Below are 25,591 nucleotides of genomic sequence, written 5' to 3' on the forward strand. Positions count from 1 at the left end.
AGTAATGATAATATATGCTTACAAATATGAGCAAACCTTTTAGTTTTACTATTGTGCTTCTCCCTGTGCTCAGCTCTGGTGAGGCCGCACCTCGAGTACTGTGTTCAGTTTTGGGCTCCTCGCTACAAGAAAGACATTGAGGCCCTGGAGCGGGTTCAAAGAAGGGCAACAAAGCTGGTGAGGGGTCTGGAACACAGGGCTTATGAGGAGCAGCTGACGGAGCTGGGATTGTTCAGTAATGGAGAAGAGAAGGCTCAGAGGAGACCTCATTGCTCTCTATAACCTGAAGGGAGGTTGTAGTGAGTGTCTCTCGTGTAACTGGTGGTAGGACAGGAGGGAATGGCTTCAAACTGCGCCGGGGGATATTTAGGCTGGATGTTAGGAAATGCTGCATTTCTGAAAGAGTGGCCAAGCACTGGAATGGGCTGCCCAGGGAAGTGGTGGGATCACTGACCCTGGAGGTGTTCAAGGAACATTTGGATTTTGTGTTGAGGGACATGGTTTAGTGAGAACTATTGGTGATAGGTGGATTGTTGGACTGGATGATCTTGAAGGTCTTTTCCAACCTTGGTGTTTCTGTGATTCTGTGTTGTGTTTTTTATTAATAAACAAATTCATCAGGAATTTTCATTGCTTTTTTGAAGAAGTCTGTTTAGAGACGTTTTATTTACTTTAAGATATGTATATTAAATCTGTTCAGTTTGACAAACTTCAATTTTTTTTTTTATTTGCACCATATCAGTTAAACATTAAATTTTCTACTTCATTGGGCTCTGTGTGATGATTTATAAGCTATAAATATAATAAATGTAATATTTATTTATTTATTTATTTTTATATAATATGTAAATTATATATATATATAAATATATAATTTTATATATAACATATATATTATATAAATGTAAGAATATAATAAAGCTATATAGATAGATAGATATGCACATACATATAAATATATATTCATGATCTAAAAAGCGTGACATATTTTAATGTTTAGTTGTAAATGTAAATACTTGAAATGTTTAATGTCTGTTTAGCTTCATAAGCCAAATCAAAAATTACTGTGCAAATTTAAGTGCCCAGAATATGGGAAGAGAATTGTGAACCAGATAATTTGTTACAAAATAATTTAAGAATATCCCATTTTGAAAGTTGTGAACCTGCAGTAGGAGGTTCTAAATATCTTTGGAGGGTCAGAAAATAGATCAAAATGCTTTTCTGATTTAAAATGCTGTTCTTTTGGAAAAAAAAAAAAAAGTCTTTTTTCTATTCCCAGGCAACTGGCATCAGATTGGCATTAATTGCCCAAAACATATCTAACCTGGGAACTGGTATTATTATATCTTTAGTTTATGGCTGGCAGCTGACCCTGTTACTTTTAGCTGTTGTACCAATCATCGCAGTGGCAGGAATGATTGAAATGAAGATGTTGGCTGGGCACGCAAAAAAAGATAAAATAGAGCTGGAAGCTGCAGGAAAGGTGGGTCCAGTGAATTTCATCTATTTCTATGTAATACAAGTCATGTTTCCATTGATAATGGGCATGTTACTTATAAATAGAGATAATAACCTCATATATAACTTCAAAAGATAGCCAGACTGTAATTACACTGGTAGGCCCATAAGACACAGCAGCTCTTCAGTAAAAGTTACCAACTGATACTTATTTTCATAACTGATTAACACTAGAATACACTTAAGCGTTGCGCAGACACATTCTTTTTCCTGTCTATTCTAACAATTCCTATTTTCCTTATTTTGCAACACTCTTCATTGTGATGTTTTTTGTTTTCTGGTATTCTTTGTCATGCCATCTGTCTTATTGCTTTTTTTTCTTTGTTCCTTTTCATCTTAATGATGCTAGGGATAATACATGTATATCCACCAGTTCCTGGGTCTGTCAGCCATTCATTTATTTCTTGAATGGAAGAGAAAGATGACAGTTGAAGGCTAGACTCTTGTTAAGGAAATTAAAGGAAGGTATTTAATGTTACTTCGTTCCAAAAATACTTTTGAGACAGAACAACTATTTTGTCACTTTCTAGATTTTACTTTCTTCACAGCAAAACTTTTGAAAACTCCTTTCTGTGTATAAAGTTCCCCTGTAGGAGATGTCATGTTTGAGGCCTTCTTGCCATTTCAGAAGGGTGTGTGTTTACTCTGTGTTCTGAATACTGTCTGACATAAGTTCACTCAGTGTTTTGGGTGTCTAAGAGCAACTTCAACAACACAAGACACCGACGTGTGGGCAGGTGAATTAGGCTCTTATTTAGTTAATGATCCTTGAGAAAGGGTCTAATGAATAGGTATCCTATCATAGTTTAGACATCTATCTTAATCTGGATCCAAATCCCCCATTAATTCCTATCTACTAAAATGTTTACAATTCCAACTATCACATTTGTTGATAAACTTGTTGAAAAAACATTTTTGACCCTCCAAGTCAACAGGAATGATTGTGTAATGATCTCATGGGCTTCTGCACATAAGCCAGAAATGCTTTTCCTTTCTTTTCAACTGATTACTTCTACATCTTCTTTCTTCTTCTGTGCATCTAATTAACAATATTTTGTTGTAAGATATCACAGGAAAGAGACTGACAATATTTGGAATAGGCCCTTGAGAATTTCTTAGTAGAGCAGACTGTGAAAAAGCTAGCATAAATGTTACATAAATTAATGATTTTGGGGAATACTTAAGAAAAAACATAGTTTTCTTAGCATGTATGAGTGACCCCTGTCAGGGTAAGCAAACACTAGAACACAGGCATTTTATTCAGTTACCAGAATATTTAAAATTAGTTTTGTTCATAGTAAAGAGGGTTCTACTTGGAAAATTTACTGAATTTGATTTACTAACGAAAATATGTGACTACTCCTTTGCGTATTGGTGAGAGAATGTAACTAAGGAAAAACCCTATTACATTCAAATCAATGTTACTTATTTAAGCACAGATTTTCAAACAGTGGCGCAAACATTACCCAGGCTATAAAACAATTATATACTGGAACAAAGATAAGAAGACCACAATTTAAAAATCTTTGATAGTAGTTTATGGAAAAAAAAAAAATGCTTACAGATCTGTGTTTTCGATAAGCTAGATAAAGATAGTGAGGAATTATTGCCCTCCCAGCAACAGCAGCTGAGGCCAAACTGGAATGCTCAACACACCACGTACTGTACTGGATGCAGTGTGTGGGTCATGGATTCAAGCTCAGTGTTTCAAGCAGGGGTAAACAGAGATATAACACTAGCTACAGTGTTGAAGGAGATGTGATTCCAGGTGTTTTCTGTTGTTCCTTTGTCCTCTTATGCATGCATATGCACTGAATTGGCCATGCAGGCTCATAGCCTCTCTGTGCGTTCTTTGAAGAAGGCTTTATGGGCACTAACATAGGTGTAACAGATTATTTGAAACCCTTGTATCTATTGCCTTGAAGCGTTCCTAGATACCTGTGTGCACAAATGACAAGAGTGAAGAACCTGCAAGCTTAAAGAAGGTATTACTGATCAGATCAAACATTTACTGCTGTGATCTGAGTTAGGCCTTCAAAGTATAAATAACTGAGACAGTCCAAATGTAGCCCAAATTGAGTAGATTGGAAGTTGAATGCTATGTCTCTATTTCTCTTATGCAATATCTTTGCCTTAATTGTCACTGTCCAGAAGTTTTTCCCATTCTGTGTGGAAGACACTAGAGAAGTCGCATCAGAAAGTTCTGAGCATCATCTGAAAATCTCATCTAACTAAAAAGGAAAAACTGAGAAGGCTTTCTTTCATATCAAAGGTCCACAATTTTAAAAACAATTATAAAATAATAGAACTATATTCTAGTAGATACTTATGAAGTTATGGTAAGGAAATGCCACATGAACTTTACTTCCAACTGAAACATTTTGTTTCTTTTGCAGATTGCAACAGAAGCTATAGAAAATATTCGAACTGTTGCTAGTTTGACACGGGAAAAAAGGTTTGAGTTGATGTATGGAGAGCATTTGCATGTACCATACAGGTATGTTAAAAGTAACTGAAGAACTAAAAGTAAAATCTGAAGTTGAAGTACAGAATAAAATACACATTTTTACTTGTGCTACCAACTTTTTGTTAGCATGTTGTATTTAATTAACGAAATTAATGAAAAGATCAAAAAAGCACACTTGTGAGTTTGGCTTCTGTTCTTTGTGCCAAAAGGAAACATACAGTTATGACTCATGAATGATGTCAATATAATTAAAATATTTTTATTTCTTTTTATAAATGCTATCTCCTGAAAAAATACATACTAACCAGAATTTTTCTCTCTGCCTTACTTTCAGTTATACCTTTAGTTTTATTATCCAAAATCTAATTTCTGCATCAGAAGTGCAGGCTTCATTTTATTTGAGAGAAGAATTTTGACTGCTTGCATTGAAAAGAAGCAGATTCCCAAGTGTGTAATGTTGTAAAATCTGTTATTTGGTTAATTGAAATTTAGAGGCCACAAGCTAAAAATTCTGCTCTTTTTTTTCCTTCTTATGTGATGCAGTAGTACATGGACTAAACTGTGAAGTGTTTTAAAACTATGATATTGTAAGACAATAAATAGACATAGTAGCTAAAATGTCACCTTTTTCTGCACCCGTATTCCCAGCCATACTTGGAAATAAAATTATGGAAACAAAACAACCTTGGACACAGACTAATAGGAGATAAAGGTTTACACCAGTTAAGCATGGGTACACTTGCATTTCTAGCAGCAGCATCTGAAGTCAATTTATTGCTGGCATTTTTTTGCATTCTTTAGTACGATAGCACACTTTTATGAAAACATGCATTCTTTCTTACAGAAATTCTGTGAAGAAGGCACATATATTTGGGTTTTGTTTTGCCCTTTCACAAGCAATGATGTTTTTTACCTATGCTGGCTGTTTCCGCTTCGGAGCCTATCTTGTGGTTAACGGGTACATGCAGTACAAAAGTGTGTTCTTGTAAGTATTTTTTTGCAATCATTTGTCAAGAACTTTGTTTACTGCACAGAGATATTATGAATCCATGCTATAAGAATATATGCAGATTTTTTTTTTCTTTACTTAAAGATAATGAAAACACACTACAGAGGATATTGCCACCTTGTTGCAGGCTTGATTACTTCTTTAATGGTTTAAAAATAAATCACTAGCTACAAGGAGTCACTGAACCATAGAGGGGAAATCACAGAAATAGTAGAATTGTATCAATTTTGCTGTTCATTGACCACTTTTCTCCTCCCCTTGTTTGAAATTTAATAGCTAGCCAGTATTAATAATTAATTAAATTTATGTTAATAAGTAATGAAAACATCGAATTCTGAATCAAGGTTCACTTCTCTCATTTCATTAGAAGAGAACAAAACCAAATTTCTGGAACTAAATGGGTAATTAAAGCAATAATATGTGGCTACTGCTTTATTCTTTTTTAAATGTAGTTACCTTTTTTCTTTAAGTTAAAGTTGACGCAGTCCCATTTCCTTTCTCCATTCTCTGTTGATTTTTGTTTCTGATTTCTTTTACAGAGTGTTTTCAGCTGTTGTATTTGGTGCTATGGCATTAGGACAAACCAGTTCTTTTGCACCAGACTATGCCAAAGCCAAGATATCAGCAGCCCACTTGTTTGTGCTATTTGATAGAGTACCTTCAATAGACAGTTACTGCGAAGATGGAGAGAAACCTGTAAGTAAGCAATGTATAAAAGTCAATTATTATTTATTATTTTATTTTATTTATCATACATTATTTCTTGGCAGTATAAGCAGTACTCTTCTTACTCCAAGCTGATTTCTCCTCTCCTTCTGATTACCTCCTTATCTTGATATATTCTTGATACTTTATCCAAACACAACATGGAGCAAGTTTTTCATTGTGAGCCCCGTTATTGCCCGCACCGTGTCAGAGGTTATTTGTTTCGAAAATATGATCTTACATTAGAATTTGTGTGGAATTCAACTAGCACAATTACAAGCATATTCAAATTATTTCAGTGCTACACTTTGGTTTTATATCGTCACAAAGATTCAGACCACAGAGCAGAAGCCAGCATTGCAGAAAGTGCAAAACTCTAATTTCAGTGGACAAAAAATTCTATTTGAAATCGTATTTCTCATCTGTGAAACTGTCTTAAAGATGTAACAGTGATACTGTTTCAACTATAGGTAACATTTGGGGGAAACACGAGGATCAAAGATGTAAAATTTAACTATCCAAACCGACCAGAGGTCAAAATCCTCCAAGGCTTGAATCTACAAGTAGAAAAAGGACAAACATTGGCCCTTGTTGGTAGCAGTGGATGTGGAAAGAGCACTGTTGTTCAGCTACTTGAGAGATTTTACGATCCACTCAGTGGAGAAATTGTAAGTATTTTTGTGAGATTATACCAATTTTTGAAGTGAAGATATGTTCATTTCATTTCATGTCATGTGATAGAGCATAACAGATGATTAAAAACTTTTAAAAGCATTTTATTATGGACAAGAAATGGATTTTCTGTGTTTGATGTATAAATGCAGTGAAGTATTATAAGAAAAGTCCTGATTACTCACTTTATATTGAATTAATGCAACAAAATTTGTGTGGCAAAAATATGCTTGATCCACAGCCTAATGATGGCAGTGGGAAGACTGCTTTCAATACAGAGCAAATTATGTAAGGTTTTAAAACATTATGATAAAAAAAAAACACTTAAAAGGTTGCTTAATAAGGGTTGCTTAGTAAGTATATATGCCACTGTATGATGTAGCAATGTTTTCAATAATTTGGATTTAAAATTTGTCTAGAGTTTATGACACTTCTTATTCAGCAAATTTTAGTATTTTTTTCATGTAACAGTATCATTTATTGCCATTTTCTCTTTGATGTTCATGTGTTCAGAGATACCAGATTTCTTGGTATATTTTTATTCAGATTGAAAAGAATGATACAGCTTTGAAATTCCTCTAGTCAGTAGAAAAACTCTGTTGTCATTTCTCTAACAGAAAATGATAGCAACCCATAGCAAAGTTTAGCAGAAATGTCAAGGTTGCCAGTTCTCAACTGTCAATAAATGACATCTTCAGGAATCCAGTAGTAAATTTATCCGTTGTTAGGCATTACATTACCATTAAATTTATTATTGCTTCCATGGTTTAAAAATGTATGAATGAATGAATCCAAATCCCCTTTTTATTTGTAAAGGAATATCACTGTCCATCTGTCCCTTCAGTGGGAATATATGTGCAAAATAGAACAAAAAAAAGAAAGAATTTAACTTAAAGTTCTTTGAAGTAGCTCCAGTATCTTCCGAGCCTTCAAAATCTTAATGGAAGCAAAGAAAAGGATGGAGAAAACAGAAGGGGCTAGCTGCCTCACTTGCATACAATAGTCATTAGAAATTTCGGAACCCTTGGTAGAAGGGTAAGGGATTGTGTGAGCTTTCAATCTGGTATCTCTTGGGAAAGCTCCAATTGCATTATTTTTGTAAATTTGCAGCAAGTCTCAAATATATTCACATGTTTTAAATTTAAAATGTTTAACTTTCAGGAGTTTGATGACAAAGATGCCAAAACACTAAACATCCAGTGGCTGAGATCTCACATTGGTATCGTCTCACAAGAGCCAATCCTGTTTGACTTCACCATCGCTGAAAACATCGCATACGGGGACAACACTCGGGAGGTGTCCCATGAGGAAATCATTAGTGCAGCAAAAGCAGCCAATATTCATTCCTTCATTGACTCTCTGCCAGAAGTGAGTGATATTTTTTTCTCTCCTATTCAGAACTGCATGCAACCTATGGTGCTGTTGGAAGTTGACTTCACATCATCTAGCTGCTTTTTGCAATGACAGAGAAAATACAACTGTGTAGAGTGTCAATTTTTTACAGATCACTTTTGGTTTCTAATGACTCTTATCAAGATATGCTGTTTCCTAACCTGTGTAAAGAAATGTCGCAATATATACTGATGTCTCATAAACTTTAGTGCTTTTTGCAACAAAATATATATTACATTGCAGACTACTGTGATCAACACATTAATTTGTCCAGAGGTCTGATTGATCTTCCCTAACTGAGATACCTAAATTAACAGCAGAACTGCCCAAATCCATAGTATACGTATAGAGAGACAGCATATAAATATCTGTGTCTATTAACAGCATATTATTTGGCCTGAAACATATTAGGCATTGCTGTTTTTTTCTTCAGGATGAATAAATGCTGGTTAAATTGGCTAGACTGTTGGTTAGACTGATCAGCTAGGAGGATTGCTTGGTGTTTAAGGTCAGGGGTTTATCCCCAGTCATAGACTTTCAACTGACCTACAGTAGCTCTCAATCTCTGAATTAAGAACAGTGTTTCTTTTCAACAATAAAGGGTTGTTGCTTTAAGAAGTCTTGGACTAAAAAATCTATAGATCTGTGGCGCATGGCACTTCTGGTCATATTTTTTAAGAAATATATTGGTGTAGAGTAAACAGCTTAAAGACCAATCAGCTTAAATTCAGGATGGATTTGCATTCATATATTGAAACTAATGTATTCTTTTTAGAAATACAATACTCGTGTAGGAGACAAGGGAACACAGCTTTCTGGTGGTCAGAAACAACGTATTGCTATTGCTCGAGCTCTTGTACGTAAGCCACAGATTCTGCTGCTGGATGAAGCCACGTCTGCCTTAGACACAGAAAGCGAAAAGGTAACTTGGTTGTGAACCTGCAGCAGAGTCTAAACACGTTTGTTTGTATTCATATTATTGATTTTGTCCCCATAGATTAATGCCTAAAGCTGGAAGTATGGTGTTTTGTGCAAATTATGTATTTGTACTAGTCAAAGACAAATATTAAGGTCCTCCTTTGCCCCCAAAACACCATTGTCTTTGTACCTATATGGCAGTAGGCAGATTGAAGCAGCAGTGAAGAAGGCTTTTCTCTGCCTGGAATTTTTCTGGTTTCAATTAGAAACTGTTTGCCAAAATTGAATTAGGAGGAACAAACTTCAGAAATAGAATTGTTTGAAGAAATTGTCCATTACAACAATTTTCACTCCTTGCCAACACAGGCTAAATTTAAATCAAGAATCTAAAGTCATAGCTATTCCCTTTCTCTCACTACTATATTATAATTTATTCCAGACAGCAACTGAAGTAATACAACTTCCTGAATAGTTGTCCCATCACTGCCTCCTAGGCCATAGAATTATCATCTTACTCTTTGCTGCACTACACATAGTTCAACAGTTGTCCCCAGACTGCACCACTGGGGGAAAGGGTATCTGATTCTAATTTGCCCTTTGGTTTGTTCATTGCACAGATTGTCCAGGAAGCACTGGATAAAGCCAGAGAAGGCCGCACCTGCATCATGATAGCTCACCGCCTGTCCACCATCCAGAATGCTGACAAGATTGCTGTGATCCAGAACGGCAAGATCATAGAGCAAGGGACTCATCAGCAGCTTCTGGCTGAAAAAGGCTTCTACTATTCACTGGTCAATGTTCAAAGTGGGTCTTGCAACATGTAAATTAAAGGCAGTACTTCTCTCCAAAGTGTCACTCAAATTATTTCAATACTACATAATATTACTGGTCAGTCTTGATATTTTTTTTTCTCCAAAACTAAAGACTTTTTATAAATCCTATGAAAACAAGAAATAACAATGTACCAGTTTCTCACTACTAGTTTTCATTATTCAAACTACTTTACTGTGAGCCCGAAGTAGAAGCCTATTACACCCATAAAAGTAGAAGCTTGCTAAGCCAAATTTAATTCATGTTAGTTGCTTTGAACTCTAGCAAAATCATGCTATTCAGGCACATCTGGTAAACAGTATGTAAACATGGTAGTACACATTAAAACCAGTGTTACTATTGCTAGGAACAAGCCTTAAGCCTTATCTTAACAGTGCCTTATGCTGACTGTGTAGGGACCCAGTTATGGTCTATTAGGCTTGTTATCAACTTATGAAAACTTGCAGGCCAACTGGACCTTGATGCCAGATATCTCTTGTGGAGCTTTAGCCTGGGATTACTGCAAATATGGTCTTGGAAATATGGGTACAGGTTGAAAAATAAGGCCTCAGAACTATTAAGAAGTATCTCACTTGTGATCACTTACTCACTGTGGAAGAAATGTGACTAAATGCTGGGAAAGATTGCTTTAAATATATTACAGAAAAGAAGCAGCAGATAAGAAATTATAATTACACAGCATGAGCTCTGTGGTTTTGTATATCAACTGCTAATTTATTATTTGAATTTTAAGAGTTAACTGCTTTGAATATGTTATAATAGCCATTAAGATTTTACCATTAGCAATGTGTATTGTTAATGAATATCTCTGAAGTAAAGTTCTATTTTAAAATTTAAAACTGGCCTGTTTTATCAGTCTTGTGTATTTCTGTCAGCAGTTTCTAATTCTCTAAGATTTATATATATAACCTGCCTAGGTACATGTGGATAGTTACTCTTACACACACATATATGAATGTGCTGATGGATAAGTTGGTCATTATATTAATAATGCTCTCCAGAATACTGATTAATGTGATCATTCTTCAATTTCTTTTCTTCTGTGCCTGTTGGACTGAACACCAGTTTGAGTACCAAACTTTTTTGTTTCCTGCAACCTGAAAAAATAACTCCTTGTCCATGAGAAAGGCTATTAGTCTGCATCATAATATAAACACATCATAAATTTGCAAGAAGGGTACTGATATTTCTTAACGTTACGCTTCGAGGATTCAAGTGGTAACATATTTAGATTGCTGTTTTTTAGACTAAATTTTGAATTTTAATATTTTATCTTTAAAAGCAGGCTTTTTATTTTTGTAATGATAGGATTTCTGATGTTTGGATTAGTGTTTACTGAATCAGATTGCAGAGGCAGGCACCTCTGGATATTACTTTGCCTAATCCCCCCTTGCTAAAGCAGGGTCACCCTGAAGAGCTTGCCCAGCACCATGTCCAATGGTTTTTGGAGACCTCCAAGGAGGAAACTCTACAGCCTTTTTTGGCAGTCTGTGCCAGTACTTCAGAACCTGCATGGCACAGAAGTACTGTCTGGGGTTTGGGGGGAGCCTCCTGTGTTCCAGTTTTGCCCACTGTCTCTTTTCCTAGCACTGGGAACTACTGGAAAGAGCCTGGCCCCATCTTCTTTGCACCTTCTCTTCAGCTATTCGTACACATTGGTAGGATACCCACTGAAATAATCAAAGATACTTGATGATATACATACGTCTTCTTATTATGCAGTAAGATGCCATTCTTCCCTGTCGTGCTGAGTATTTACACACCTGCACAAATTACCCTTCTGGAAGAAAATATTCCGGAATTCTTTTTCTACACATTTCTTATGTCAGATTTTTGCCTCATACTCCACTAGCTTTGGAACAAACTCTCAGAGGGTTTTAAGGATTGACATCTCCTTAGCAATCCTAATGACTTTCAAAGCATATGCCACTGATTGTGGAAAAAACAAGAAAGAAGCATTTAAGTTCACCAGTCTGATGGGTCTCCTGATGATGGGCCTCCTGCTAATCCTCCAAAGAGTGCTCTCAAAAGAAGAAGGTGTCCTAGGTACACAAGCTTTTTCCAACTGCAAATTCTTGTCAGTATGTTGAATACTATCATCCTATTGCCCAACATTGACCAGCATACTTGCCCCTACAATGGCAATTTGCTGTTCTTCATGCAATAAATACCTTACTAACAAGCCCTTATCTCATTTCTGAGATATAGAAAAAACACCAATAATATCTAGTGTTCTTTCCTCATAGAACTCTGAAGGAGCATCATTCACCAGTTCCAAAGATCACGGACTGTCTCAACTTCAAACAGTGACTGTAAAACAGTTATGGATCTCCACTAGTCTCTTCTCCTTCCCTAGCTATCCCATGTTGGGATCAGTGATCCTGATGTTGACTCCCAGTCAATCTAGCTTTAATGGAAACAATTCCCTTTCCTTATAAGCAAATCTTTTTAACATGCACATCTGTTTCTTGCTATTATACTTGTCTAACAGAACATTAATATCTGCAAAATTCCACAGATCTTGAAAGATTTGTTAATGAGTATTCCTTGTGATTATTCAACATACAAATAGACATACAGCCAATCTTTTCCTCAAGATCTGTAGTCTACATTTATAAAATATCCTCCTATTTCTCTCCCTGAAAATGCAATCTAACATGCAGATTTTGTCATTGAAAGGAAGACAACTTTCAGTAGGTGAAAAACATGCCACACTGTCTATGAATAACTGCTATTGGCAAGTGGCCAGGCTTTTTTTTTTTTTTTTTTTTTTTTCCTGGATACATAGTCTAGAATTACTTAATTCCCCTTTAATTCCTCATTCATTAGATATTTCTAATGCAGGATGGTTTCTTTTATTGTAGCTATTCTAATGCAGCAAACCAAAATCAGAAAGTGAGAAACAGAATGAGCATCCATTTCAAATAATTTGCAGTGAATTGCACAGACTGTAGAGATATCAATAGTAGAGAACAGTAAGAAAAAGATCACACAAGTACAACTGTCTATAAGGCCCTAAATTGTAGAGTGAGCATACTTCCTTTTGTCTTTGTATGCTCATTCCTATGTCTGTTTCATTCTATCTGTGAGCTAAGGAGGTAGTAATGTAATACTGCTGCTGGGACAGGACTGCAAGCAACTAAAAGCAAATGCTTATGCCTGAGCTTGTTTCTCTAAGCAAGCTTCCGTTCTACCCTTTGTTTAACAAATGTCTGATCAATGAAGTCCAGGGCACAGCTCATTCCATTCTAGAATCACTGTCATTAGCAAGTCAGATTAGCAATTAAATAAAATCTGTTCTCTTCATAGAAGGATATGAGGTTGATTACCATGACTGCCTACATTGTCAATGCCATAACTTAGAGAAAATGAGCCATACGTTGAATGACTAGGGCATTAAAATAGGTTTATTACATCCTGGACTACATTATGCTTCATAAAAAAAATCTGTTAACCTTGATTGTAGCTTCATATTCTCCAAAGATACAGACATTTCTTATAGAAATACTAGAAAATGTGTGGGGTGCTTTAAAATGCCTAAATATTTAAGGTCATTGATATTTTATGTAACTTAAAAGCAAAGGCTCTCTGTCCATATCAAGGTGCATATAATCTGTTTCTTCATAGTTTCATTTCAAGTGTTCGTAGGTAGAAATCATCATTCATTTGCTTAATAAAGAAGACAAATATGTTAACAAATCTTTGAATACAGCAAAGAGTTGTTTTAAGTTCATGGTTCTTACCTCAAACAAGAGGAAATTTTATTTCCATGTGACTGAATTGGTTCTCAGATAAACTACTAATGAAAACAGGACAACTGAATAACAAGATTAGCGTGTAATCTACGAAAAGAGAAAAGTAAGTACAGAATATATAAGATGATAAAATGAAGCAATGCTGAGGGAGAAGGAATAGAGATCTGTCTGACAGAGTTTCCTCTTGTTCTCTCCTACTTTTGAAATGCCCATAATTAAGTCAGTTTTGTTAACAGCAAATATTTAAAAAATCAACTCAAGGCAGAACTGAGAGATGTGAGAAGACCAACAGGTCAGCTTTATCTGCTATTTACTGCTAGTAGCTAGTTTGGTCAAAAACATGATTTTTTCTCTTGACTTTCTCCGATATGATCTTTTTCTCACTTTTGCTTGTAGATATATGACATCTTTTACAACATTTATCTTGTATTTGTTGTACCCTATGTCATTCCTGACATCCATATACTTCATAGTGATGTATGATACGTAATAACACATCATTTTCATACTGTTCAAAAAACAAACAAAATTTATGGGCACTTACCAAGGCTCTGATAGAAGAATGCACAGTGGAACTATGACAAGTTTTTCCAACCACAAACTCAGAGGTTCTGTTGGGTAGACCTACAGACCTACATTTATCTCTATATGCCTGTCTATTCTTCATTGTAAAAGAAGAGTAATTAGAGATGAAAATTACTAACATATTTACTAAATCATAAACAGGTCAGACTTTACTCCCCATGTAATTTATATTTGAGGATCATAGTTCAGGATGCTACTACTTTAAGCTTTATCTTTGTAAAAGTAGATTCAATAAAGCATACAACAATCTAGTTTTGCAGATGTTTATAATTTTACTTCCTGAGTTTCCTCAGCAGTTTGATAAATCATCAGAAACTTAATTGTTCACTTGGTTTTCATTTGAAGATTTTTATTATTTTTCTTTTGAAGATGTAATTATATCTTCTCTCATTCTTATTTATGAGACTTGTTAGAAAAAACGCATGTGCTTTCCATCCAAGAATCTCTCAACAATAAGGAATTTCTAAGAGATAATTCAAATTTTCTCTAGAATTTCTTATGAAAAAAAGGAAAGATTGGAGGAATTTCTCTGTCTGAACTTTCACACCAGCCTCCTTTGTGTTCATGAAGGAAGGTGTTTTCCCGACTGTCATCAAAGCTAATCATTAATCATTTTTTCTCTCTGTAGCTGTATCTTAATTTGCCACATGATGGCCTCATTTACTCAGACACAACTATTTTAAACTGCATCTTCTTTTAGATTTTCTTTTCTTCATGTTTTGTTCGACTCCATGCAGACATTGCTTGTATTGAACTTAAAGAGCAATGTTCTTAAGATCTCTTGGTCATGGACCAAGATCCCACCCTATTCTATTCCACTCCTTTCTTTCCTATTTTTCCATCAATTTACAGTCCTGGAAGTTTTATTACTGAAGTTGGAGTTCATAAGATCTGGGATAGTGTTAAACTGAGCTACAGGCATTAACTGCTCTTCCAAGCTTGTACTATGTTAAGTATTCCTACTGAAGGTGAGCAATAAGGACAGAGAAGGTTTATCTTAGCATTTAAAGGAGATTAAAATGTTTTTGTGTGTGAAATGGTTAGATGTAAGCTGCTGATCCACACTTGGGTACTGCTGGGGCAGCCATCAATATTTTGCCATTAATTTCCTTTATCGGGCAAGTCTTTCAGCCAAGAGTAACAATGGCCTGTAATATATTGTGCTTCAAGTGATGACGCAGTAGGCACATAAATCAGCTTACAGCATATGAGTACCTTCAAGTATCAAGCCTCAGCCTATTTCTGTCATAGTTTCTCCACTACAAAAGTTGACTGAGAAGTATCAAATAAACAAAATGTGAATCTTGTCCTCTTCAGTATTTTTAGCTTCAGTATTTTTAGCTTCAGTAATGTGATTTGAGATACAGAATTTAGGTACCATTTTCCTGAGTGAATTACTTCTTTAAAAAGCTTCATATTCAACACTGCTCTAATCCTACATTGATTTCAGACAGCCTATTGTCTTTAAAGAACAGCTATAAAAATGTATAAAATAGGTTATTAATAAAATGCTACGGTTACATTAAAGCTTTTCCCTTCCAAAATAATAAGCATTACAGGCATTTTAACATGAGAAAATATTTTATTGTGAGGGCAGTTAAGCACTACAACAGATCTCTCAGAAAGGGTGGGGTCCCTCCCTTTAGATATTCAAAACCAGACTACACATGGCATTAAAAAAACCTCCCAACCTGTGCCATTCTCTGACTGCAGGAAAAGTTAGAGTGAACCATCCAACCAATCAATAGATCCATTCCCTATGGTAGCTTTCAGGATATCAAAACAAATCAATTCATCACAAGACGAAAATGGTTACGAGAATAATGCTAGAAAGTTGCTTTCTCAGCTTTTTCCCAAAAAATATCCTTAACTTTAAACACAACAAAAAAAGTTAGAAATACTTTACTACCTCTCAGATCAAAGTATCATCAACAGATGATGTGTGATTCTGTGTGTGATTGTGTTTAACCTTTGTGCGTCATTTAAGAGGAAGTTAATTGATCCACTTTTAGTTATTACTCTATTTGTCATAACAATATAATAAATAACAAACATATTGCTTACGATATATATTATATAATAATTATATATAATTATTTCATATGTAATAAAATCATAGTGTGTATTTGTCCCAAAGATTGTTCAGTTTTCTTCATTTGGTAGGACTAACAGCTTTAGTTCAAAGCCATAAATCTGTGCTGGTTCTCCACAGGAAAAAAAGCAATAGAAATGTGAAATCACTCGTGTCACTCATGAAGTGGTATAAATTAGAGATTTAGGCAAAGAGGGCCTTTTCTGTTTAATTTATTTTACCCTTACAGAACTCAGTTCAAAAATGCAGAGACAAATCTACAATTTTCTAGTTTACTGGTTTGGTTTGAATCAGTGATATGGTTCTGAGTACATTCTTTAGTCATCTCCATTTATTGTGTATTAGTTCCATTCTGAAACCTTGTGCCGTATGTGAAGTCAGTTCCTATCAAAGGAAAAAAAGAAATTCCATTTATGAATTGCCCCACCTTTTAATGGAGATCCTGGATTTCAGATCAGTGCTACAGCAGGGTCTACCAAATCTGCCAGTAACAGTATCTTAAGCAGAATTCCCTCAGAATCCTGGAGAGGTTACAGTACTGTGTGCAGGGCTTGGTGTTAAATTCCCCTTACCACTTGCTGTTCACAGCTAGTTCTCGCCTGACGCCATGCTGTTCTTCATTCCTTCAAATGTCTTCTGGTTTGAAGTCCTTTTCTTTACCTGTCCATCTTCAATTGCCTTTTCCCCTTGTTCCAACCACTGATTGCTTTGTTTTATTATTTGTTTTACTTATTTGTTATTTGGAGTGCATTTTCCCTTCCAATTCTCAAAAAATTTGGGGAGGAACAATCCAGAACCACACAGAAATGACGTTTCTAGTGAGTTGATGCCATGAAAGGACCACAGGTTTCTCAAGCAGAAGGGTAAACCAGCATCTGTATTTAGAGGTTGCTCACATGCTACCTGCAATCAGATAAGAGCTGCAACATGAAAAATTGAAGAAAATGAAGAGAGTGTTCTTGGAGAGCCAGGATAGCGATGGGACTTGGAGGGAGGGGCAGCAGCTGTGTATATCCCATAATGGCATATACCCAAATGGCAACACAGAGAGTAACACTGTGGAGGTTAACCCTGCTCCACAGTGGAAGAAAAAACAAAACAAGTAATAAATAGCTGCAGGAATGGGTAATTACGGTGCAGTGGGTTTATGTAGCACAGTTCTGGAAGTGGAGGCAGCCTCTGTGAGGAGAGGCCCCATACCAGACCCAGCCAATTCCAGGCAGCTCCAACAGCTGTGCTGCAGGACACAGCTGAGTCCCTCAGCTAAGCTAGAGCCTGTGGGAAAGGACAACATGCTATGCAGGCAGGGAGGAGCCATTTTTAAGCCTTTCTATTCTTTCTCAATCACCACAGCGATTCCCATTTGGTTTGATCGCTTCAGCCTCAGAGAGAAGGTGGGGTTCGGTGCGCAGTGTGCTGGCATGCCCTAGGTGCTGCTCCACAGCCAGCCTGGCTCACTAACCATAGAAGGTAATCATAGAAGGAGTGAAGAATACGTTAATACAGAGACTGCCTTTGGGAGGATTTCAGTGCACATACTCCCTCACAACCCTAACCAGCTCCAGGGGAAATCCTGGCACACGCCCATTATCCTTCAAGCACCCAAAACTCACTAGTTTCACACAAAATGAACAAAGTCCAACCTCACTGCACAGTTCTAGCCAAGCTAGACCTACTGACTGCTGAATAACCTTCCAGAACAGGTGAAAACATTAAAATCTGCCCTCCTGGTAAGTCAGTACATTTACTTCATCTGAGATAAATGATCAGTGTCTGATACTGAATATTTAAAAAATGAGCAAAAATTTCCAGTGAAATTTCATTGTACTTTAAAATGCATTCTACTGTTTCTTTTGTATTATTATGCTACCTTGCAGAAATGTACATGCTTTGAAATGAGATACTTCCAAGGAGTATCTCATTTGCACCCTATGCAGAGGATGCCACTGGGTTCCTGCTTCAAATCTGATGACAGGCTAGTTTCAAACAGCAAATCAGGGCAAACATTTTCAATTTCTTTTCTTTACATCCTCTCAAATAAGAATTACTGATAGTTTTTCCTGAGGTACTTTGTTTCTTGTGCAGATTAAAATGGGTTCTGAAGAAGAAATAAAGCATTATGTAAATGGAAAGAATGATAATATTGCTGTATCATATCAGAATTATGGATCCGAAGGCAAATGGTAAGTACAGTCATTGATTTCAAAATATTCTATTAATGTTTTACCTTTAAATGCATAGGCTTAAATTTTGTTGCTAAAGAACACATAAATAATCAATGTTTTCTTTCTTTGGAGAAGTCTTTGATTTCCATTATTCTCTTTAGAGAGTACAGATAAGTATACATTGTATGGGAACTGCTGAGTCACGGCCTGAACCTCTGATTAATCACCTGAGGTGAGCCTTGAGTCAGCCAGAGGAGCACAGGTGAAGGCAATTCACCTGTGCTGCTGGAAGGGGTGGAGCCAGGCTCCACCCCTCCTGGACCTATTTAAGAGCTGGCTACCACAGGGGAAGGATCTCTTCTGGAGATCCTCCTCTTTTGGTATCTTCTAGTGAGCTCAACCCAAGGGTAAGCTCTTCTACTTATTCTTTTTTGCGATCCTTGTTTGCTTTTGCCTTACTCTTTTGATTATATTGCAATTATAACATCTTGGTTATACAATACATGTAGAAGTGTATAAATATCTATATCTAAATATAGGTACTTCTCACTAAATTGATGTATCTCACTACATCTAAACATAGATGAATTGTTAACAGACACATGCAGTTGACACATCCAGGTCAGGAGAAGCTGTCTGAGAAGCTTTGCTTTGGTAGAAGCTTTGTTTTTACCTTGATGCTATGATTTTCTGTTGGGGTTTTTGAAAAGTTGGTTGCTACAATCATTCTTTCACAGAAAGGTAGGGGCAGCCATATCTGTCCTGCTTTGTTAAAAGGTTGAGCCAAAATACTGAGAAAACTGAAGTGAGAGTAGCTTATTCTCTGAAAACAGTGTAACTTTTTTTTTACTAGAATCAAAGGCCAAATCAGGTCAGATGTCCAGCATGCTCTCCTCTCTACCCTATTCATCCCTTTCAAGAAACAAAAAAAGGGTTGTAGTGGAAAAGGGATTCCACGATTTAAAGAACTGCATGATACTGTAATTTACTGTTTGCCATCATATGCAGTAGAAATCACTTAATTCCCACGTGGCTTATAGGACAGGATTTAAGATTAGGACTTGCAGTCATCAGAAACATGTCTTTGAATGTGATTACTTGAAAAAGAGTCTTCTTCCTGTTAGGACTGATGAGAGTTTATGAAACTGTTGACTGGTACTGTCCTTTTCATGTCCTTTAAAATAACTTGCACCCATTACAGTGGAAATTGATCAGTATTTGATCAAACATTGAACTTTGTAAGTCAAGAGAATCCCCATTGCAAAACAGGGGGAAGAGTGACATTTTACCTACATCTTTGAAATGAACTGCATGAGCTTAGTTGTACCTGGACTGTTTGAAGGGGAAACTTAGGTTATTCAGATAAGAGCATTCTCATGCCACTGGTCAGATGGTTTCTAAGTCAAAGACAAATTTTGAAGCTCATCTTCCTGTTTTCTTTTGCTGAAGGGGAGATATTTAAGTTCAGTTTAGACAAAGAGTTTTAAAACTTCAATGAATTGCCCTGAATTTGCCTTTGGATGGAAGTATAGTATTCTGACATTTCAGCGTTCACCAACTTGCATTCTTTGCGTTGTCAGAATAAAGCTAACTGTTATCGCTGCTGGCTATACTGTACCAAATTCTGTAAAAATGTCAGGTAAAAATAAAATATCTTTTGTTCTGTTCGAAGCTTAAAAAAAAAACAAAACAGACAAACACAAAAAGCAACGACAAAAAATATACCCACCAGCCTTATTTCTCTCTCCAAGGGAGGTAGTAAATACAACCACAAAATTGTGTAGTATTTTAAGAGTATTTAATGGAAGTCTTAAGCATTATTGTTTGAACAAAGTGCCTTTTTTTATTGACAATTACACTGCCCATTTTACTGAGCCTTCCAGTTGTTGGGAATATCCTAGCTGGAGGTTGGAGGTACACAGTTTAATCCAGAAGTGTCAACTATGAGTAGAGCGGTTTGCTTTGTCCACGTATAGGTAAATATGAATTATTTTCGTCTTTTGATCTAAAGCCAATGCCACCCATAATGGCAATCCAGTGAATATAGGCTTACTATAAAAAAAAAAAAAAGTAAGAACAAACGACAAACAAACAAATTAATGAAAACAAACAAGCCAATCAACCCATAATTTTCCCTTTAATAGTCTTAGGAGAAGGTTAGTGCTTTAAGTAGCCTTTAACTTTTTCAAGTGGAAGTAAAATTTCTGCATAATTTTAACTCTTTGGTTGACATTGACCTTGCAGCTCAGTGAGACACATTAATAACTCACCTGTTATCTTGTGATAGGACAAGATACTACCCTGCAAACTCACAGTGATTTCTCTGAAATTCCATCTATTCATTGTTTCTTGATAGTGCAAGGAATCTGATCACTACAAAGCATTGAATTCTCTCCACCTTCACCTTCTCCAAGTTTTTTTCCTTTTCCCCTCTTTGCAGTCACTACTCATTTTAATAGAGCAGTTTCTTCCAAGATCAATTCTGTACATTGAGTCTTGTGACGAGAGGGACCAGTCTGTTATAATGCAATCTAGTGGTCTGAAATCGAAGTACTGAGTTACATATGAGTGGCCTTTGTCAACCAGAACTAACAGTAGGTTTGTTTTCAAAAGCTACTTAGAAGTATGGCTAGTAGCTACCATTAGGCTCTAGCCTAGGCTAGAAAGACTCAAATGGCAGCATTTAATAATCAGAGATCTTCCCATTCTCCTCTTTAGGGAAGGAGTGTAATAGATAGGAGTGAACTTGTAGAGTCTGCAGTGAAACTTTTGCTACATTATCAGAGTTCTGCTGTAGATTTAGCTACAGTCATTGTTAATATATATATATTTTTTTAAAGTGGTGATTTTAAACAAAAGTCTCAGAGGCAGATTGTAAACCATTGGATGTCTACCCAGATAGACACTGCGTTAATATCATATGAAACCTGAAGGCTTCTTGAGAATATTTTTGATAATGTTCAGAGACACACACTAAAAGAACTTTGAAAATCCTGACTTTATATTCTTCTGGCTCCTCCCTACATCTGAACACAATTAAGAGACAGCAGTTGTATTAACAATGCATGAGGCTTGCTTTGATGTTTGCAGTGCTCTTCCTTCTTAAAATACAATCATGATTTTTTAGCAGCGAGGACAAGAGGAAACCTGAAAAAATGAATATGGTCAGTCCATTAACAGTGGTAAGTTTAATGCTATTTGTGTATTTAGCAATCCCAGTCCTCTCAGTGTTGGAAATTTTTACTATTGCAGCTACATCCAACAGACAGAGCAGTATTTGTAGATAGGCAGGGAGGGGTTGTAACATATACTTGAAATGTGACTGGTTGGAAGCACAGAGAGAAGGAAAATGAAAGCGCCAAATGAGGAGTAAGCATAACATATGCCAGACAAAATGTCTCCAAAACTAGATGTACTTCTTTAAGAACCTGGTATAGCTGCTCAATGAAATGCCTTTAAAAGGCATGCCAGAAACAAGAAAATTCGAGCTTCTACATTCTAGTCACTCTTTCTCCATTGATTCTAAATTATCATTATTATATGAATTGTTAGTCGTATCTCAGCCACTCCATCACTCAAATCCAAAATTTACATCCAGCAAGAAACAGGAGGGTCACAGCAGATTTTACAATGTAATTGCACTCATTTTTAAGCAGATGACTCAGAAGCACACTATTTTAATTTCTGTGATCTCTTTGTTTATACACAGGCCACAGTATTTTTGCATTTTATGTGCAAGCTCAGGAGGTTGTCTGGCCTAGTGCCCTTCCCCAAGCCAGGCTAACCATCACAGTGAGAGCAAGCTGCTCCAGGCCTTGTCCAGGCAAGTCTAGAAAGACCCCAGCAGTGACAATTCCAGAATTAAGTCCTGGGGCTTAACAATCATTTGAAGAAGTTTTCATTAGATACCATAACAATTTCTAACATTATACCTTTGCTTAGAACAATGTTCCCCCCCTCCTGGGGAATTAAAAATGCATGAGCTATCTGAATTAGCTTGGAAAGGAGAGGATTGGGCAACTTCAGTGCTGCACTCTCAATGATAACTGCTATAAGATTTAACAAGTTAATTCAGTTTAACAGTTAACTGTAACTCTTGGTAGACTTGGGTTTGATTCAGATTTAACTCAAATCTGCATCTTCTAGAACCTGAGATACATTTAGGAAAAAAGATTTGTATTGTAATGGAACAATTTCTTATGAAAACCGTTATTTTATTCTTAAAAACATTATTAAGTTTCTGGTTTGCTCTAGTTTTATTATTTTATATATTAAAAATTTATTCATTTATTTTGACACATTCTTTGAGCATTGTTAACACGGCGTTGTCACTCAGATGCATTTGTTGTAAGAGAAGTTTTCAGCACAGTTTATTTCCATTTTCAGTTTCGATACTCTGACCGGCAGGATAAACTCCTGATGGCGCTGGGCACTACCATGGCAGTACTCCATGGAGCAAGCCTACCCCTTATGATGATTGTCTTTGGTGACATGACAGATTCTTTTATTGCTTCAGAAAACATCACTTACCCAGGTAAAAATTCCCTAGGTGGTGATGTTTCCGCTGTGGTTAGTGGTTGTAAAGTAGTTGAATTTAGTTAGTGTTTTTACTGCCGGTTATATCTGTGGTAACATTTTCACTGCTGGCTTCAGAAAACTCTTAGTACTGTAGAGTGTATCTTAAACTAATCGTGTTCAGGCACTAGAAAGCTGACAGCTCTTAATCTTCATTCAGCATTGTGTGGATAGGATTTTAGAGAAGGAAGTTATTATCTCTTTCAGTAAAAACAACTAACAAGTTTTTCTCCATTTTTTTTTCTTTAGCAAATTTTTCTTTATTGAACAGCACATTGGTGAATTTTTCCATGGAATTTTTTTCTTCTCTTATTTTGGGAGAATTGGAAGAAGAGATGACCAGGTAATGGGAAAGTTTTCATTCACTTTGTGGCTAATCTTTCCTTGTACTGAAGATCTCAAGCAATTGTCCTCTAAAGATTAAACTACTTAATCTCACTGTAAATACTTTGTGCAACTGAAGGAGCTCATTTTTTTTATGTCTTTAGGCCAGCATCATTGCACGAGTCAGGAGAATCTTGTAGTTTCTCACTAATCGAATCTGTGCCAGATGGTCCTGCAAACCTACAGCTTTTAAGATTAGAGAGAGGCTTATTCTTCCTTTTCTCACATGTTGGGATTGCTTGTTCTCCCATGCTTGTTCTCATGACCTCTCTCACTCCTGCTCGCAGGTTCTTCATCCATGGAAACTGTAGATCCTGCTTTTACATAACTTCATTAGCTAATGAAGTTTAGAGCCAATTGTATGAAAGAAAGAAAAAACAAATTTACTGTAACTCAAAGAACCTGCTCCCTTTCTTTCCCCCTCATCATCAAAAGTTCAGGCAATGACTTAGGCAAGTCATTTGTTGGCTCCATGTTCCTACTGCACTGTAAGAATACACAATATTGTGCATTGCACAATAAATGAATTGGCAGTTTGTTTTTGTAATGATATGAAATTCTGAGACATTGCTTATGTACCTTGATTTTCTACCAGAAATTAAAACTAAATGAGATGATTATGAAGTCATACATGATGGAATTTCCATTAAATTACCATTTTTCAGTTCCCATTTAGTCTTTGCCACCACAAGCACAGGAGTCTGTCCACCTTAAGGTCAATCAAACAATGAGTGCCTCTTGAGAGGGTAAACCAAGTATCCTTTTGTACCCTTCTATTGGGAAAAAGAATGAACAATGAAGGTCAGAGAGAATAAATTTGAAATAGATTCAGTAAATATTTTTATATAGTTCCCAGTAAATATGCAGAGTTCATAACTCAGAAATATAAACTGGGTCAAGTACTTACAATGATTGTGTATTCTTCACATTTTTTGAGTGGATAAATTTGAAGTAGGGACTGAGATTCAATATGTGGTCTGCGAAAACTGTCTTCTCGTGAAGTTCTTTCATGTTAATCTAACAGTGCTTTTCACAGTCTTATAAGGTAGAGAGTACATGCTTTCATCATCTGGGCAACTCTGAGCTTACACTTGGTTGGATTCATTGCTTTCTTTCTTCCCCTTATGCCTTATCTTTTTATTTTCATTCTTTGCGCTTTTCAGGTTTTTCTCTGCTTTCCACTTCACTTGTCCTTTCTTTTTTCTTTTTAATACACTGTTTACATTACTTAAAAAAAATAAAAAAGTTCTTAAACTTCATTCATGCTTCTTAATGAAGGGTGAAAAAGAAACTTGATCTTTTTGTTCAACCTCAGGGAATGGTGTTTGTTTTGAAAAATAAGCCATGGCAGCCTGCTCCTTGTAAACTATCTATAACGACAGTTGGCAAATTCTACTCTGATTGCACAAATGTCAGCATGCAGGATAAGAATTAGGAACTGCTGATCCCAAAATTAGATGGTTACATTCTGGAACTGGAATCTAAGTATGAATATTGTGCATATTTGTCATGCAGAAAAGGTGGCAACACTGAAGGTATAACTTTCTCTGAGTTGTCATTGAAGAAGTAATTCACAATATAATATATTTTTATTTTCCAATTAATTTTTACCAAAGATATTATAAAATAACCATAAATCATAGGGTTTCTCAGCCAGAATCAATTTCCTTGTGTTTTGGCATTAATTACATGCTCAAACATTTTTCTCCCAGGTTTGCTGTTTTTTGTAGCTTCTCTATTATGCAGCAAGAATTAAGAGCAATGTTCAGCACTCATGTATTTTTAAGCCATTCATTAATGCACTAATATTTTTCAGTTTAAATATATTTTGTTTAATTGTAATAATGATTAGAAGGTTTTTGACAGTTGTTTCTAACACAGAAGCATAGAAGTTGTTTCTTCTTTTTTATCTTTTTTTTTTTTTTTTTTTGTAAGCATGGAGCCTTATTTTGTATAACTTGCACAAACAGTTTACGTTTTACATCACTTAAGCATTTTTTTTAAAATATAAACCTGTCTTCGTGGACTTTGAGCCACTTATTTTTAAATTAAAAACTTCATATTGATTTGTGAAATTTGTATAATAAGTAGCAAAATACGAAGGCTGAAATTTGATTTTGAAAGATCTTAAAAAATATTCATTGTACAGAAGAAAGAAAAATGGCAGATACTTGTAATGGTCTTCTTTTTTTTTTCTTTTTTTTTTTTGAATGCACACATAAAGAACTGCTATCTCTGGGAGCCCTGTTTGAAGCAGAATTAAGCTGTAAATCTTTTTGTTTTTTTTTCAGATATGCTTATTATTATTCTGGAATAGGAGCTGGTGTTCTTTTTGCTGCCTACATTCAGGTTTCATTTTGGACACTAGCTGCTGGCAGGCAAATAAAAAGAATCAGACAAGAATTTTTTCATGCTGTAATGAGACAGGAGATTGGATGGTTTGATGTAAATGATGTGTGCGAACTGAACACAAGAATTATAGAGTACGTATTAAATATCAGTTAATTGCTGAGTATTTAACTA

At 35.8% G+C, this 25,591-nt stretch overlaps 2 protein-coding genes across 8 annotated transcripts in view; both read left to right on the plus strand.

Moving 5' to 3' along the window:
- Window positions 1–9,530, plus strand: part of ABCB1 (ATP binding cassette subfamily B member 1) — a 45,093-nt gene extending 35,563 nt beyond the window's left edge. For 3 of the 6 annotated variants that reach the window (XM_042888250.1, XM_042888252.1, XM_042888251.1), the window contains exons 23-30: window positions 1,280–1,483; window positions 3,915–4,015; window positions 4,830–4,970; window positions 5,534–5,690; window positions 6,170–6,367; window positions 7,533–7,739; window positions 8,539–8,685; window positions 9,299–9,530. In XM_042888250.1, the coding sequence (XP_042744184.1) occupies window positions 1,280–1,483; window positions 3,915–4,015; window positions 4,830–4,970; window positions 5,534–5,690; window positions 6,170–6,367; window positions 7,533–7,739; window positions 8,539–8,685; window positions 9,299–9,505 (1,362 nt within the window). In that variant the 3' untranslated portion in view covers window positions 9,506–9,530. Of the gene's footprint in view, window positions 1–1,279; window positions 1,484–3,914; window positions 4,016–4,829; window positions 4,971–5,304; window positions 5,396–5,533; window positions 5,691–6,169; window positions 6,368–7,532; window positions 7,740–8,538; window positions 8,686–9,298 lie in introns of those variants that run through there. The other 3 variants (XM_042888253.1, XM_042888255.1, XM_042888254.1) reach the window with 3 other exon arrangements.
- Window positions 9,531–17,586: 8,056 nt separating this feature from the next.
- LOC122189194 (ATP-dependent translocase ABCB1-like) overlaps window positions 17,587–25,591 on the plus strand; it is a 42,495-nt gene continuing 34,490 nt past the window's right edge. Inside the window, exons 1-5 of one of the 2 annotated variants that reach the window (XM_042888095.1) lie at window positions 17,587–17,674; window positions 18,030–18,127; window positions 21,237–21,291; window positions 22,496–22,643; window positions 22,934–23,027. In XM_042888095.1, coding sequence (XP_042744029.1) covers window positions 18,036–18,127; window positions 21,237–21,291; window positions 22,496–22,643; window positions 22,934–23,027 — 389 coding nt within the window. In that variant the 5' untranslated portion in view covers window positions 17,587–17,674; window positions 18,030–18,035. Of the gene's footprint in view, window positions 17,675–18,029; window positions 18,128–21,236; window positions 21,292–22,495; window positions 22,644–22,933; window positions 23,028–25,591 lie in introns of those variants that run through there. The other variant, XM_042888096.1, reaches the window with a different exon arrangement.

This window comes from Lagopus leucura, unplaced genomic scaffold (assembly GCF_019238085.1).
Source record: "Lagopus leucura isolate 7727_CA_CO unplaced genomic scaffold, USGS_WTPT01 Super-Scaffold_100157, whole genome shotgun sequence".
Classification (NCBI taxonomy): domain Eukaryota; kingdom Metazoa; phylum Chordata; class Aves; order Galliformes; family Phasianidae; genus Lagopus; species Lagopus leucura.